Source organism: Alosa sapidissima, chromosome 4, assembly GCF_018492685.1.
Source record: "Alosa sapidissima isolate fAloSap1 chromosome 4, fAloSap1.pri, whole genome shotgun sequence".
Lineage (NCBI taxonomy): Eukaryota > Metazoa > Chordata > Actinopteri > Clupeiformes > Clupeidae > Alosa > Alosa sapidissima.
The window spans coordinates 32657071-32675481 of NC_055960.1; the positions used below are offsets into that span (position 1 = coordinate 32657071).

At 40.2% G+C, this 18411-nt stretch overlaps 1 protein-coding gene across 7 annotated transcripts in view; it reads right to left on the bottom strand.

Moving 5' to 3' along the window:
• Positions 1–12601: 12601 nt before the first annotated feature.
• Positions 12602–18411, bottom strand: part of tox2 (TOX high mobility group box family member 2) — a 103949-nt gene continuing 98139 nt past the window's right edge. For all 7 annotated transcript variants that reach the window (XM_042090121.1, XM_042090120.1, XM_042090123.1 and 4 more), the window contains 4 exons: positions 18382–18411; positions 15552–15947; positions 15038–15174; positions 12602–14683 (listed from right to left, as the gene is read on the bottom strand). The exon at positions 18382–18411 is cut by the window's right edge and continues 51 nt beyond it. In XM_042090121.1, coding sequence (XP_041946055.1) covers positions 14641–14683; positions 15038–15174; positions 15552–15947; positions 18382–18411 — 606 coding nt within the window. In that variant the 3' untranslated portion in view covers positions 12602–14640. The remainder of the gene's footprint in view (positions 14684–15037; positions 15175–15551; positions 15948–18381) is intronic.

An 18411-nucleotide genomic window follows, 5' to 3' on the forward strand; every position in this document is an offset into this window, starting at 1 on the left:
GTTTCTCAGGCTTTAAAGGAGAATTCCGGTGTGATATTGACCTAAAGTGTATTGAAACATGATACCGAGTGTGAACGTATGTCTCATAGCCCATCTCGACTTGTCCCCTGCACTCCAAAATCTGGCGCTAGTTAGCCGATGCTACCAACAACTTTTTCAGTAGTGGTGCTTCGGCATCGGGCTAGCCATGCAAATAAATCACTGTTTTACACCCATTTACGAGGCTCAATGTATCTCCACACTTCATTGGTAGACTTCCTAGGGCCCTGACATTTAAAACGAGACATTGAGAACTTTGAAAAAGCACTGGTAGTTTACTTACAAGACGATTTATACAGACAGTATCTTCACGAAGTTTAACGTTTGCAGCCATCTTGAATTTAGTCACGATAAGTCGAGCAACGAGTAAGAATGAACAGGTATGATAAGGGATCAGATTCCAAAAATAATTCAGTGGAAATGCATGGATTCCAGTTTCTTCCAGTAGCAGCAACTGGAATCCATGCATTTCCACTGAATTATTTTTGGAATGCTTTTTCCAGTGCTTTTTCAAAGTTCTCAATGTCTCGTTTTAAATGTCAGGGCCCTCGGAAGTCTACCAATGAAGTGTGGAGATACATTGAGCCTCGTAAATGGGTGTAAAACAGTGATTTATTTGCATGGCTAGCCCGATGCCGAAGCACCACTATTGAAAAAGCTGTTGGTAGCATCGGCTAACTAGCGCCAGATTTTGGAGTGCAGGGGACAAGCCGAGATGGGCTATGAGACATACGTTCACACTCGGTATCATGTTTGATACACTTTAGGTCAATATCACACCGGAATTCTCCTTTAAGCATACAAACTGGCTCTATTAAGACTACACGCCCTGTTCAACTACTTCCTCTGCCAAAAACTGTTTCAAAATAAAAGTCCTCACTACAATATTTCACTGTTAAACAATTTAACCCTTTAAACTACTGAACTTTTTTAACTGTTCAGCCATTGTAACTGTTACTTGTCATCAACTATGACTCCTACCCACTGTAGCTAGTTAGCATGGTTACCATAGTTATCATTGCTAACATTGTTAGCGTTTTTAGCAAAACTGCTAAAACGATTAGCATGGTTAGCATGTTAGCATTGCTAACATTGTTAGCCTTTTTAGCAAAACTGCCAAAAATGATTAGCTAAGTTAGCTAAGTAACATGGTTAGCATAGTTAGCATGCTAGTTAGCATGTTTGTTAGCATGCTAGTTAGCATAGTTAACATTACTACTAGAAATGATTAGCTAGGTTAGCTAAGTAACATGGTTAGCATAGTTAGCATGCTAGTTAGCATAGTTAGCATAACTGCTAAAAATGATTAGCTAAGTTAGCTAAGTCACATGGTTAACATTGTTAGCATGTTAGTTAGCATAGTTAGCATAACTACTAAAAATGATTAGCTAAGTTAGCTAAGTCACATGGTTAGCATAGTTAGCATGCTAGTTAGCATTGTTAGCATAGTTATCATTTTTGACAAAACTATTAGAAAGCATTAGCTAAGTTAGCTAAGTAACATGGTTAGCATAGTTAGCATTCCTAGCATAACTACTAAAAATTAATAGCCAAGTTAGCTAAGTCATATGGTAACATAGTCAACAGCATTAGCATTATTAACATTTAAAAAAAAAAACTTTCTATAAAGCATTATTATCTTTGTTAACATAGTTAGCATAACTGCTAGCAAACATTAGAGCCATTCCAACTGTCAGTTATCATCAACTATCTACCTAAATAATTTAACCATTTAAACTATTCACCTATTTAACTGTTCAGCCATTCCAACTATATTAAACCTCATAGCAACCAATATAGTTTGTTTTTACTCTGTATGATATTTTACATCATATTTTAGCATTTTCATGCACTGTATTTCCTTCAGGAAATGCTTTTCTAGTTTGCTTTTGCTATTTTTTCAGATACCTCACAACCGTGTATAAACTTCCGCTTAATATTTGAGTCTGAAGCATAGACAGTAAAAGAAGGTCTCGCGGGGGAAAGACTACAACCGTAAACAGACCCCTTTCCTTTTCCGTTAGCGCAGTGATATCAAGGAGCAATGAGTCTTCCAACAGAAATCAATGGGATTTTAAAAAATGGCAAATAAAACATGACAGAAACTGTATTTCACTACGCTACTTGTTTTGGAACATCAGCTAACATCACTAACCACTCGGTGAGTTGCACAGTTTTAAAAGGAGTTCTGAAAAAGGAAAACCTACAGTACAACCAGGGGCGTCGCTAGCTATTTAAAACATTCGGGGCTAGAGCCCATAAGTTAGAGTTCTTTTTTGTCCGGGTGTTCGGGGGTTTTCCCCCCGAGAGATTTTGAAAATCGTGCTGATGAACATGCAATTTTAACCTACTTTGAGAATGAAAAGGAAGGCCAATCGTAATGACTCACGTCAAGGCATTCTGAATATTTTGATGTTTAAAGACCGTGTAAGGAGAACCAGGCGCGCCTGCAGGTGTACGTCCGTACACACTGTGCGTACCATCAGGCTACTCAACAGCGAGAGAAAATTTCCCTTGTGTGTGTGTGTATTCACACCAAATTGGCCTACCATACCTTCCCAACTATGTACAGTATCCCATTAGCTGCATGCCATCAGGCTATTTACCATTTTCTATTACGTAAAGTTAGTGAACACATTATGTTTGAGCAGGAGAGAGAATATGCATGCAGCCACGCAATAGGCTACTTGTTGTTTTCTTTTACTCGGCTATCTATATGGTTATCAGCACACAATGTTGAGCTAATTCACGAACTCAATACTCATCATGGATATCACAAGTTTTAAACAACGAAAACAGAAAGGATGGAGGCAGCAACGCTAGGAGTTATTCCAGATGGACAAGAACAAGGTAGGCAATTGGTGTGCTTGTCAGAACGTTAGACTGCACTAAAGCCAGACGTCACGTTACGCTAGAACAAAACTAAAGGTAACTTTAGCCTGTATAGGGCTGTATCAAGTTGTCCAAATGAATAGGTCATTGTAGACGTTGTCGTTGTATTATTGCATGTGGATGTTGTTATGCTATGTAGGCTACTTTTTTGCTGACTGACCAATGCACGGACCTAAAACGGACAAATATTGTTCACGAGTGAATTATTTTTTTTGCGGGGGGGGGGGGGGGGGGGGGATGGGTGTGCGTACCATAGCATTAATTCCTGCAGGCGCCCCTGAGGAGAACGTCTCTTCTGCCAAAGTGCACCACATACAACACCCCAAATATCACATTAAAATAGCCTGTAGAATAAACATTGTCATGCACCTCTGTCGTGCACTTGACAGGTGTGAGCGTTCGTCTCGGGATAAACATTTCGGACGTCATCCCCTTCAATTAATGGGTTATGGGTGCCTTGAAAGCAATGCATTTGGGTTGTATATCACGAACTTTTGCCCAAAGAAAAAGTTCCATTCTGTCAAAATCAAGCCCAACATGCATTGCTTGGAAGCCCCCTCAAACGAGGTCAGGTTTATTTACTGCGCATGTGATTCAATAGTAAATCACGATATATTGAAACTGAGCTGATCGAAATGTCCTCCTGGGTTGCGGGAGATGATGACACACTGAAGAGTTTCCACTTCTTGTCCCTGCTCTGCCCTTTTTTTTTCTCTAAATAAACTTAAAATATCCATTTCAATCAATCAAATCAAATCAAATATCCATTTGTCCTTATGCACTTATTTCGCTAAGGCTAGTTAGTAGAAGCACGAAACAGCAATGCGTAATAGCGTAGAGAATTGAAATTGCAACATTTTGCAATAAATGATTCTAAACCTGCCCAGATCACATCAGATTGTCTTGCGCTGCTGTTAATGCACACAATGGACACAAAACACAAAAGTCTCTTCTACGGGGCTATTTATTTCATTCACGATTAGAGTTTTTGTTGTTGTTGACGGCCCATAGATCCGGGGCTATCCCCAGAGGATCCGGGGCTATAGCCCCGAATGCCCAGGTCTAACGACGCCACTGAGTACAACTCTTAAAATAAATGTGTTAGAAGCAACACAAACTGTTGTCCCTATCTGGATGCAGAGATGTGTTAAAAACAACACAAGCTTTAAGAGTGTAAGTTTCCCAATGATATTAGCGGCTAGTTTCTGTGATAAACGGTAAATTTAATCATATTTACATTCTGCACAGCTCTGCACATCTGTCAGTGGAATAGCCCATGAACTCTTCATTCAATACATGGCAAACCACTCCTCTGATTGTCCTCTGTACAATAAGCCGGCTAGTCATTTACATGGACTCCAACTTTGGGCTGAAATTCCTCCTAGGAAAAACCTCCTGACTACCACCTGACTAGAGGACCTTTCTAAACTGGAATATCTCCCACACCATGCATACTACTGAGCTAATTCCTTTAGAGGACATTTAGGACTTTTAAATGTTATCAAATTTTTAGGGTTTTGGGAACTTCCTTTTTTTCTTCCTGGAAAATGGCGTCCTTAGCCACATGGACATTTTACAGTAAGAAAGAAAGAGGAAGTTCCCAAAACCCCACCCCCATACATTTGTTATCAATTAAAAGTCCTAAATGTCCTCTTTAGAGAACAAAATGATTTAGCTCAGTACTATGCATGGTTTGGGAGATAGACTAGTTTAAAAATGTCCTCTAGAGAGGACAGAATGTACCTCTGGCACATTCTTCATCCAATGATTCAGTGACAAGACTTCAGTGAATAAAACAATTCATAATGATTACAATATGTGTCAGTACATATTGTTTTGCAAATTGTTACGCCACAAAGCACCCCACCATTGTGATTCTTATATTGCCAGATTCCAGACAATCCTATCTACACAAATATGAATAGATATTTCTACTGGCATGCTTCCTGGTGACAAGAATGCAAAAACACACCTATAGGACACTTACTGGATCTGCTCCCTGCTATTTCAAATCTATGATACAGCTTTACATCCCCAACCGCCCACTGCGGTCTTCTGGTGAGTGTTGTGTCGACCAACTATAAATGCTAGGTCAAATTCAGGACTCTTTTCCTCAGTGGTTTCTCGTTGGTGGAGTGAGTTGCTATCATGTGATAGTTTTGAGTCTTTCAAGACTTATCTGTTCAGCATACACTTAAAGGTTGTATCAGCGATTGCAGGCCCAAACAAGGCCCAAACATAAGTGATCACATTCGTCTAATCTTTCCTAACGATCCGCTAGCTGCCCGCCCCATAAGCAGACTGTCAAAAAAAAAACGCCTCTGTAGGCAGCCTAGGCTCTGAGATCTGCACACCAAAACATTTGCTACCAACAAGTGTTGCCAACCACTCAAAGGTAAAATAAAGTGTTCCAACCAATAACCAACGAGATGCGTGTTCAGGAGAGTTTCAATTGCACGGGAGGGAGGGGGAGAGAGTAGCGGGCTAGCTCTCTGTTTTGTTTTAACGTCAACAGAAGTGACGTTACCCTGCCATCGCTGATACAACCTTGAATTAATTAAGTGGTTCTTATGAGTTATGGTTTGTATATTATGGTATTTGTTTATTTTCATTTGGCTATTGATCATTTATATTGGATTGACATTATTGTCACTCCCGATCCGGGTCACGGCACCAATGTAACCTGTGTTGTGTTTAACCACGCAGTTCAGCCTTGCACACGCCCGGACTCGAACCCGCAAACAGCAGCACGTAAGATCGGAAGTCGAGCATGCTGACAATCAAGATAAAAGCCCACAATGCTAGCTTTCATGCCAGTGTGCCAGTTTGTCTGGTGTGTATGTTGACTGGTAATATTTGTATAAAAACAGTGAAAATTCAACAAGGCCCAGCCTAGTTCTTAACAGGGTTCTGTTTTGCCTCCGAAAAGAAATTTCAGGTTTCTGGCAAACAATTGCTGCAAATTTCCGGGAAGGTTATTTTTTTACATGCAAATTAGTTTTCTGGCAAACAGTTGCGGTTAACTTTTGCCAATGTTGCAGCAAATTTGCAGCAATGTCATATGCAAATTGGGTTTGTTACCAGAAGTTCACTGGAAGTTTGCCATGATTGGCTAATTTTGTGGTGGCAAATCACTGGCAAACACATTTGACACTAGTAGCAAACTTCTCATTGTTGTCAGAACTTGCCTCTAAGGGCCAACATTGGCAAACATCTGGCAATGTTTTCTAGTGAACTCATTTGTTTCCCACCAATCACCCACAAGTTTGCCAATCTGCTGCAAACATTACATTTCATTCAAATGTCACGAGTCAGCATGATCACCAGACAAACTGGCACACCAGCACCACTCTTAAGGCATCGGGGAGTGAGGTTTACTAACGTTCCACACCTATGCCAGCTGGCATCCATTACACAAATATGTAGTCTTACCAACATTTTAACCCTTTAACAGGCAAGAGTGAAAAAATAGTAAAAATCATATCCACACTCATTTTTGAAATATTTAGGATATTTTTGATTTTATGAGTTATTTCTCCTGGGATACATTGCCCTATTAAGGTATGAAAATAATCTAATAAATAATTCTCCTTTAAGAACTGTTTATGAACCCTACAATTGTAACAGTCCAAGGTAGACTTAAAACCTATTTTATACAGTCTATGGTTAAAACCAGCGATGGCATGATCAAGCGATTGTAAATGCTCATATAGAACTTCAGAGGTCTATGAGTGTCCATCCAGTGAAAACTGTTTTGCTTACCTTAACAATTGAAATGGCTCCATGTAAGTGGGAAGGGGTAGGAAGTAAATCATCTTGTTGTCTTACATTCAAAAAGTAATTTGCTTGGAAATTAAATGTATACAATCTTGGGCCATCTTTGTTGTTTTTCTTTTAGGCTTTGTTTTGCTCGAAATGAAAATGAAATGTTGTAGCCTAGAAATCTAGATGCGCCCTATGGGTAGTCTAGCAACTCTCCGTTGGCTTACAAGCTGGAAAAGTTAAACTTTGATCAGGTCAATCACACTGTGTATAGAGTCACTAGGCGGGCTTAACATAATGATGGCTAGGGATCAGTGTTGTGTGTAACGCGTTACAAAGTAACGAGTTACAGTAACGTAACTACTTTTTCGAGTAAAAAGTAGTGTAATGCGCTACTACTGAAAATTTGGTAACGTAACGTAGTTCCTTTTTCATATCGGCACAACGTTACTTTTCCCAGGGACAGATTTGACAGCGTCGCTGCTTTCTCAGCTGCGCGCTTGCACAATAGCTCCACACGGCAGCCTACGTGACAGAGGCTGGTTGCATAAAGTGCAATCATAGCTCCACACGGTATGTGACAGAGGCTGGTGGCAATGAAGAGCAATCATACCAAGCGAGACGCAGCCAACGCTAACTTCTGAGGGATGGAGGTATTCACATTACTTCAAACTCGTTGAAACTAATGGGAGGAATGTGAGTGTTAGTTGTAGCCTTACACTGTGCCCTGAATTTGTCCACTGCCGTAAACTCAACTGCCAGCCTATTGATACGATTTACACTAGCTTTGCACCAAATTTCGGAGGAGTGCCTGTTTAATGAAAGAGTATAAGGCTATAAAATAAGCCCTCATATATTTTGTGTTCACCTATATGCCCATATTATTTGAAGTTGTTTCATAGGGCTTTAGTGGCGGTGTTGAAGCCTATAAGCCCAATGTTTTCTTATCAAGTGCTCTGTTTGTGGCATTTTTATAATAAAGGGCACAAAATAAATACCTGTTATGTCCTCCATAGTAGAACTTTATGTAGGCCTACACATTTAGGAACAGATATTGGGTTCTGCCCAAAGTCGAGCAAACATAAAACGTAAAAAGTTACTTTCCATAGAGGGTAACTAAGTAAAGTAACGGGTTACTTTTTTGAGAAGTAACGAGTAACGAGCAAACACTACTTTTTAAAAGTAACTTCCCCAACACTGCTAGGGATACATACATTTCAAAGTTACAAAACTAACTCCAACACAGTTAAGCTTTTTCTTCATCAATATATTTAGACAATAGTCATAATCAGTTATTATGATTGATTTATTGAAAATAACTATGATTTATATGTAATTACTCACCACTTGGTTAGCATGTGTGCTACGGACAAAAAGTGTCTGCTAAATCATAACCAGAACTATTTTCACATCATACTTTCCCAGTCTCCCAGATATGGGTAGCCAGACTGTCCTGAAAAAAAAAAAAAACATGAACTGATTGGCAGGAATCTCTCATGATGTAAATGACAAGTTTCCCATGCTGCTTCCATATGTTGACATGGATAGGCAGTATTTATGATACATGTATTTAAAATACATATTTTCAAATACAAAATAGTCTATTGTAATTTGTATTTTAACGGATTGAAGAAAATGGCTGCATATTTGTATCAAAATACTTTATATGTGACTATTTGTAGTTTAAAAATACTGCCAAATACTTTTGGTAAAACCAATGCTTTTGGTGATGTGATGACATCATAAAACTGCAAAACAATTAATCTACAGTAGCCTCGGGTTCTGACTTAGTAATTTGCCCAGACTTGTTGTGATCAGAGTATTGAGATTCAGGAAGATGATCCAGTGCAAGATGAGTAACGTGTAGGTTGCTCATGAGTAAATGATTCAACTTGCCATCACAAGTTAACTTTTATTAGCATTGTTTTCATTACTTAACCACATGGTTACTTGACCTACACTAATAAGTTTGCCTGCTTATGATACAACTTTGACTGTGATGTGTATGTGTCCTGCAAAGCTGATGATAGGCTTCATAAGGCACCGTTCTGAAAAATGTTCCTGAGTATTGTTGTTCTGGCACATCCCTTTTGATATTGGGCCATTTATTTTTCTTGAGAACTTAAAGAATCATCAGTAGGCAGGCTTCCCTGTAAAATTGTTCAACAAGTTGGCCCATGTATCACCTGAAGCAATATCAAGAATTCTGGGCATGCATTGACAATCTCAGAGATCTCCTTATTATATGTCAGTGTATAGTGAGTTTGAAGTCGTTTTTGTAAGGTAATAGAACTGCATTGGGTTGCTTTAAACTCATTCTGTGGTGCTCATTGTTTAGTTTGAACCACTTGACAAGTTCAGTTGTGACTTTTTGAGTACATCTCTGACACAGTATTTAGGTGATGAGATATAACAGGCAGGTCAGCATAGTTGATTTACTGTTTGCAGATTTATGGCATTTCTCGTAGGCAGAGAAAAGTTGTTGCTCTCAAACACTGCCCACTTAATCTTGAGTCAGTCTACTGATGAAGGAATAGATTAAATAGGCAGAAGGTTTGCAAAGTGGTTTCATGCTTCCTTTCAGGAGTATTTTTTAGTATTTTGAAAATACAAAAATAAAGTATTTTATCTTGATACACGTGTAATATATTTTATAGTTTATTTTGATATACACTTAAAATAGGATGTTGGATATTTTATTTTAAAATACATTTTGTTAAGCAGCTAAGGACTTTAGTTGAACTTATTGCAAGCTAGCCTGAGATAAAAACATCCATCTCTACTGATATCAGAACACCTTTGCATTTTTGTTTTATTTACAAATTATCTGGGATGCAATGCAGCAGTACCTTGTCACAGATTAGACTGAGGACAGAGGTTTAGCTCACCTGTAGACAAGTGGAACAGTGAAAGGGCTGTCCAAACGTAAGCTTTAATTTTCAGTTGAATCTAAAGAGTGACCTCAGAAGAATGTGCCAGAGGCCCTAACTTTCAGTGTCATGGCCCTCCCACCCCAGCAGGGCAAACTAAACTCATTTCAAGTACAAGTATTTCTTTCAAAAACACTGGTTTGGATATGTGTCATTGTAACAGTAAACATGAAGATGTACAAAGATGAGTGCTCTGGAAAGAGAGTACAGCCTTTATACATCTGAATACAGAATGTAAATGTGACCCGCTGGTCTCCAACAACCCACTCAGTGAAGATGCTCAAAAAGGCACTGTGGCTTGGGGACAAGTCAAGTGACCTTTGGCTACAGTGTAAATGCAGTGTGTGCAATGTCCTGAGAGAGGGTTGTTCTCTCTCTCTCACTCTCTTTCTCTCTCTCTCGGTGTGTATGTGTGTCCATGTGTGTCCATGTGTCTGTGTGCATTGTATGTGTATGTGTGTTTTACTTTGAGTCAACACTTTGAGAGGAAGTTTGCAGAGCACAGAGGGCAATAAACCATTTCTCGTTCTTTATTCTCAATGAATTGTTCTGAGGTTGTGAGTGTTTCAGGGCTGCTGAATATTGTGGCGCATGAATAAGTTCATATTCTGGATGTATTACATTTATATAAATATTGTCTGCTACTATTAGATATTGTAATATTCTAATCTACTCGCTCTCAACAATATCTGTTTTATATGCTTACCATAAAGAATTAATGCATAACTTCAAGACATTTATCATAACAACAACTGTCTAGGTAGAGCATGGCTTTTCGGTCTCAGTAACATGTACTTTTGTTGGCCATATGAACACTCAAATCAGTATTCACCCACAAAAAAAGGCCTTGATGCAATGTGCAGCAGGCATTACATGTTTAGAACCATCATATTAGTTCAAAGGGGATTGCTGTGTGGTGGTTTCTATGTAGGGGGTTTCTATTATATAAATCTGTAGTGACAATGGATAATTGCAAAGTGTGTTTCTAGTGGATGCTTCACTCCTGTTTCTACATAACCACCAAAAGATGTGAATTAGCAAGGGTGAAATTTGAGTACAATGAGTATTTTTAGGTTTTACTTGGTGACAAGCTACTAAAAAGTTATCCAGACTCTGACTAATTGCAAGCACAGCACTGTATGAGCTGCTTGGTAAGGAAACAAATCATGGGGGGCTTTTACATAGTTTTCCCCTTGTGGTGTGAGTGTGTGTAGCCTATGTGTTTGTGTGTGTGTGTGTGTGTGTGTGTGGGGGGGGGGGGGGGTTTATACAGTATGTGTGATTCCAAAAGCTTTCTTGAAAATATAGTCAACTCAAAGTTTAATATTTCACAAATATATAATTTTGTTAGATAATATTCTGCAGCATCAGGTGTTCAATTTAGGTTTAGTCTTTCTTTATGGGACTTTCATGAAATGTTTGATTTCGTTCATTCTACAAAACAAAACCCCTCTATAATAGAGAGAAACTGAAAACCTTTTCTTGTCAAAAACCACCCACGTTTCCTGCTCTCTCTCTCTCTCTTTCCTCCACAGAACTAAAGCTGCAACTGACAGGGCTCATATTTGGGGAGCGTATAGACAAAACTATAAAGGACAGATGCTTTGCCCAAAACCTGACCCTTTCCACTAAAGACTACCAGACTTCTAACAGCTCCCATGTCATGTGGTCTTGGTTGCTAAAAATGCCCACATGGAAACCAAAGGCCATACGTTACGAGACTGCAACAAAAGGAATGCAAAAAAAAAAATCAACTGAAAAGGGAGTCTTTGCACAGACGTCTATACTGAACATGTTGCACCACAATTCTACTGCACTGCAAAAGTGGAAAGTTTTCGTACTGAGGCAAGTTTCTCACCGAACACACAACAAAGAGCCAGGGTCTCTCTGATGTCCATCAGCAAAGCACTGTCCTTTTAACAAAGACCATGCAAACAACCTTGCATCAAATCCATCTGACCAAAGCAAGGACATGCCTGGGCAAGTGGTGCAGTGTTTCACAGATACTCAACATGTGTCCTTAGCACCCAGGGAGCTTCTTTGCACTACACTGAAGTGTTTAGATAAACATGTACAGCTTCATGTTCAGTTAATAAGCATACTGTAAAAAAGTACATTTTTGGACATCAGTCCTAGTCCAAGACCTGTCTGCTACTGCGCAGCATATTTGAGATATTTGCTTGCTTTCTGTGAAGAGTGGTGCAATAAAATGTTTTCCAGAGAGTCGCAGATGAAGAAATATACATACTGTAAAACTTTTTGATCCATTTGCTTTACTGCAAAGTGGCATGAATAATGTTTGACCAGGGAATTATAAGTGTCGATACATCCTTATAGAGTAAAGCCAAGAGAAAGGATAAAATGAGGGTAAATAAGCGTTTGCCACAGTCTTGGTCTGGTTGGACCCAGCCTTCACTAGAGCTCTGTTTCTCTCTCCCCTCTCCTCCATTACTTGCCATTTCATTAAGAATGTATGACTGTGATTTCCACATAATGTGTGTCATATCACGAAATGGCGGTTCAGGTTTCCAATTGTTCAATAATGATCTATTTGCCAATTCAATACTGCAGGAGATGCCTGTCTGCAAAATGAATAAAACATCGAAACGGGGAGTCATGACAATTCTCCAGAATGGCATCTCTGCAGAGACAAAAAAAGGTAAAGGGGAGTAAAGGCCTCCTTCATTCACATGGAGGGGAAATTAGAGCCCATGTAAAGATGCATTTTCTGTTTGTACCAATTACCCCATTTCTGTCCATAATTACCAAGTCGGTGTTCTCATGCATAATGAGACATATAACAGTGACTGCTATTCCATCTCCTGTAATGTGCTCTTTTACTATAATGCTGCTGGACCATAGCATACTGTCTGTTGTACCATAAAAAATAAAAAAAATCTGTATTTGTGTGTTGTTTTAGTGTTTTAGCAGTGAGTGAGTGTGTGTGTGCAAATAAAAAAAACATTGACAATTCAGACCACTTTTAACATTTTTTTTTATTACGGACAAATGAAACAAAAGAGGCATAGCGACACAAAATGACCTTGCTGGCAAGGAAAGAAAGGACCAGCATCAAAAAAGTAAAAAACAAAAAAATGCAATCATCATCAAACCCCAAAAAACAAACAAACAAACGATAAAATTCCATTATGTAGTATTAAGCAAAAAAAAGAGGATCTCATGTTGTTCATAAATAGATAGGAAACCTGTCATATTAAATAGCTGATGGGCAACTTGCAAAAAAAGAGAAGTTGATAACAAATTTAAAATAATTATCATTACTGGCTTTACAAATAAAATTACTACAGTTGGCAGGTTTTTACACAAATTAATGTCTTTTAAAAGTTATTCTTTCATTAAAACTAAAAAATAATATGCTACAATGGAAATAAAAAAAAAAGTTTGACTAAATGATCAAATGCATTATACTTTTTTCCACAAAACTGAAGGATGAGATCAACACAATAGAACACCTAGCGAAGCTACTAAAAAACTATAGACTCACTGTTGTTTTTGAATGTGTGCTGTATCATTTCACATTGAGCACATTTCAGTCCACCTCTAAATGTCATATTGGTGTGAAAGGAGATCAAACCAGACCAGTTTAAAAACAGAATCACAGAAAACATTGCCAAGGGTTTTCCGCAAAGCTGCCGCCTCATCCTGGTCCTTCAAGGGTCAGCGTATAAGCAGGTAAACCCTCCTATTGGATTCGCCACCTGAGTCGTGTCATTTCAGTGATAACTCAAACCCATCCAATGGTGCGTCTCTCCTTTGAGGGTGCCGTTTTGTGGGGAGTAAGGTGGGAGACCTTCATGAAGGTTGACCCTCCAGGAGCAAGTTTAGGTGGTCTTGGCTTTAGGTGGCCTCCATCTTGGACAAGTGGAACCACTCAATGCAGATCCCCATGCACCAGAGTGCACAGAGGGACACATAGTCTGTGGTCTCTTTAATCGTCGGTTTTTATTGTAAAATCACACCAGTGAACATATTTAATGCAAGATTGAAGTGTGTGAAATACTCCTCTGACATCCACCTGCACAGGCTGTTTAAATTCACAAAAGTCACACACACACACTGCCACATTCGCACACACACATACACACACACACACACACACACACACACACACACACACACATATACACACTATCGGTTCTGTGTGAATATGTCTGGGGCCTTGTACGCAGAGGTACATAAGCACGCACTCACATACAGTCTCCCCCGCACAAAGACTATTTAAAATACAAATCAATGAGTAATAAGTCATACTAAAGAAATTTCTGGACTTCATTTTTTATCCCCCAATTTGATCAAAAAAGTGATATTTACAATCACACTGTGACAGATCAGAAAAGGCCTTATAAGGTCTTTAAAATGAAAAAAAAAAAACATCTTGTTTATTCTTATTCATTTATTTATCTATTTATTTTTTCTTTTTTGCCATCTTGTTAAAATTCACAGACCATCTAGTAAACCTACAGTTATATAAAGGCCTGTGTTGACCTTATCAGAAGAGCATTTCCCTACAGCACAGGCCCAGTTATTGGCAAAAGAGCATGTAGCAAGCAAGAAATAAATAAAACAATGCAACGGAGAGAAAGAGAAAGCGAGAGAGAACAAAATAAAATGAACTAATAAGAGTTTTTTTTCTATTTCAATTAAAGCTCAGTGACCCCTGAGGGGCGTTTCCATGGTAGTTTGTTTGTTTGTTTTTTATTATTTTTTTTCATATATATACTTTTTTGTATTTTTTTAGATGAGTGCTCTTTGACTCCCATAAGAAGCCTGTACATTTTAAGTGCTTGGCAAAAGAAAAATCTAAACAAAAACAAAAACAAAAATAGGATCACTAGTAGTCTTCAGAATTTTGCACACATCCTTCTAAAAACGAATGAAAAAATGACACTGAGGAAAACAGAAAAATAAAGAAGATGGTGTGGGGGTTTAGGGGAGGGGTGGAGAGGTGGAGGGGACTCCCTGGTGTCTATAGCTCCTCGTTTCCCTCTGGCCCGCTTCAAGTGAGGTAGAGTGGCTTGTCCCTGGCTATCATGCTGCCACTGTGGAAACACATGTGGAAAGAGAGAGGGAGAGAGAGAGAGAGAGAGAGAGAGAGAGAGAGAGAGAGAGAGAGAGAGAGAGAGAGAGAGAGAGAGAGAGAGAGAACACATGAAGGTGTTGAATGGAAGGAGTACAGAAGTATATATACACACACACACACACACACACACACACACACACACAAGCCATAGTATGGCTTTGCTTTCACAAATATTATACAACATGACATGCGCACAGATAGAGACAGACAAACAGACACACAGACAGACAGAACATTGAATTGAAAGAGACAGAGTAACAATAGACAGACACATGCACAGGCGCCCTGCATGACCAAGACTAAGGGCACCTACCTGCAGTGGTTTCCTCCACATTCCCGATTGCAGTATTCACTGTCCCAGTCTGGGTTCTGCCCCACTGGGTTAGGGGCCCCTGGGGACTGGGAGCCCCCAACACTCTTCTGATACTCTGACTGTAGGTGAGAGAATCCCTGTAGAGGGGGCACACAAACACACCAACACAATTACATACCATTACAACACCAACCGAATAATCATCTATCTGCCTGTCTATGTGTGCTGCAGTGTAGGTGAGTTATATTACATGTTGAAATGGGTCTCAAATCATATGACGAGGATTTGGCCGGTGGCCATTACAAATGAGCTGATTTATACCGCCATGTATTGTTGTTACTTTTTTATCCCAGTCATATCAATGGTAGGTTTAGTCAGGCCTTCTTCAGTAATATATTTTATTTGTGGAACCAAACAACAGCTGCCCCTGCCTACAATAGTGCTATATATCAAGTCTACCAGACACCTAGTGGCAGGCCTATGAGTCTCCGGAGAGCTGGGCGACGGGCCTTACCTGCTGCCCAGGAGGCGGGGAGTGGAGGGAGGGCTGCAGCCCCATCTGGTGTGAGATGATTGGCTGTGACTGGACCTGCTGCATGCGGATTGGCTGGTTGAGAAGGGAGCCCTGGTGCAGGGAGAGCTGTTGGTGTAGGGGAGGGCTGATCTGGAAGGAGGAAGGGGGAGAGGCACTGAGACTGGGGAGCATGGAGGGCTGGCCCAGGGGCCGCGAGAGCCCGTGGCGCTGAGCCCCGGCGTAGCCCTGCAGGGAATCTGGCAGAGGGAAGGGGCTGGGGCCCAGGTACGGGGAGGAGGGCTGGGGCGGCACGCTGTACAGTGGCGGGTTGGGTGGCATCATGTGGGAAGGCTGGCTCGACTGGGAGCTCTTCTGCTCCACTGGGTCATTGTAGTTCTGGAGGGAGGGAGGAGGAGAGAGAAAAAACACCAAACAAAATAGGTCAGACTGGATCGTCTACTAGGTTAGCTAACATTAGCTTAGCTTTGAGTTGCTAACTAGGAAATGAGCGAACAACAAAAACAACAACAAAAAAAAGTTATTTCGCGAAGCTGCTTTATGTATTTGAAACTGTTTCTGTGGACGAACTAGGGACCCACGGTACACCTGATAAATTGATTGTATCTATGACCTATCTTGTACATTTTCAAGGATGAGATCTATTTGAAAGGCTACTGTGCGACACACTTGCAAGCCATTTCATCAGCCGTCAATTCCATTGGCTTGATTCATCGCTCCTGGCTGTTTGGCAACAGCTAACATGTATCGAGCAAAAGCCACAGAAATAATCAATGAGGGGAACAGAGAGACAGATGAACATATGAATGAATGGATGGATAGAGCCTGCAGAGAAACATTCATAGTCTGCAGCTGACAAAGACTATCTAAAAATAAAAACACACTACATGGAGATACAAAGAGGCTGCACAATGTTTGTCTTCTGAGGTCGCCTACTGTAGCATATGTCACCTGTAGCAGAGGACGGCCATCTTGTTTTTTGTTTTTTTTTAGCTGAGCTGAAGTTTTAAGTTCCTTTCTGACACATGGGGCTGTTTTAAACACTAATTTTGCCTTGGAGCAGGCAGAGGAGCTTCAGCTGTCATCCACGCTGAAGCTGCTGCTAATGACTGCACAATCCCACAAATGCTAACAGGTGCACACTTAACAGCCGAAGAGTCAACATACTCGAAAGAGCATTCAGCCTTTTTCAATAACCGCACCAAATCCCTCATTTTTTCTGTTTGGTGGTACAGATGCTTTCAATACGACACCACTTCTCGAAGTAATTAAAGTATTTTAAGAAAACAAAGAAGAAATAATAAAAAAAAAACTAAATTTACTTTGAAATCATCACATGTATGTCTATCCTACCGAATCTATGAATGTGTGGGGAACTTTGACGTTATTTTCTTTTTTTTCTGCTTTTTTCCCCCTTCTTTCTTTTCTTTTCAAAGACTGACAGTCCACAGACACGTCCATCAAAGTAGGAGTACAGAAACAGATTCTGACAGAATATTTAATTACATGAAATGAGGGATGAGAATGGCGTTTAATAAAAGAAGCCATGCGAGTGGGCTGATGAATAACGCATTCACGGCTTAATCAACACACTTGTGTTGGGTTTGAGAGCTTAAGAGGAAGTATGGAGAAGAGAGGGGGGTGGAGGGAGGAAGGAGAGAGAGGGGGAGGGAGGGGGAGAGAAAGAAAGAGAGGGGGTTTAGCATGGAAATGCAATTTGTGTTTTTTGAAAAGGGAAACAATGGATGCAAAATGAGGGACATGAAACTGTGTACATGAGAGCCATTTCTTTGCGGGGGGGGGGGGGGTGTAAGCAGCTGAGCTGAAGAGAGAAAAAAAGGGTTTATTTAAAATGCATGTTGGCTTAACTCTTCCTCTGTTTGGTCTGACTCAAAGATTCAGATTCAGTCTGATTTATTTGTTTTGTTTTTGTCTCTTTGCTACCTTCAGCGGACACTGACCATAGTGATGGAAGCCCTGACCACAGTTTAAGACATTTAGTTGATGGATGGGAAATATAGCTCGATGCTAAGCAGCTGAAAGTAAGTACTGCAGACCAACAAACATCTAGAATAACTCTGGTAGGCTTTATATTTTAAGTAATTCGGTTGACTGAAAGCCCTGTTATGCAAGCACTGGTATTTACCCTCTTGCTGGTGGTTTTAAATGCATGTGGTAAAAGTGAGGTAGTGCAATAGCAGGCGTTCCAGGCACGCATTGACAACGACACACACCATTCTCCATATTATGAGTCAGTGTACCAGCCGTTATTTGAAGTTACATATTATTTATTGTTGCTTTAACATAGAGGTTGTTTCTTGGTGTTTCTGCTGATGAGTGGGGCTGATACAGGAATAAGCTTGCATTGCAATCTGCATTTCTCATACAGAAAGTGATGTTGGTCAGATTGCGTGGACTCAAGTGTGAAAACCAAACGCACTCTCACATCTAGTTTGCGGCATTGCTGGAGCACAGCTTTGGTATGGCGACATGGCCCCTGTTGCCCCTCTCCCACACACACCACCATCATCTGTTCAAACCCCTCCACCTTTATTACCACATACAACCATAGTCTTACACACACACACACACATGCTTACACAGACGGGATTGTAAACATGTTGATTGGAGGGGAAATGGGTGATACATGGGGCCAAATTTTGCATTCACTGACTCGCACACACACACACGCACTCTCACACACACTTCTCCCTGGGTAGCCCCTCCCCTGAGATTACCCTGAATTCTTTAATTTATCACCCCCCTATCGCCACTGACCCATGGATATCAAAGACACGACCCCCGCCGTTACCTTGGAAACCAGACTGGCTCTGTATGCTGC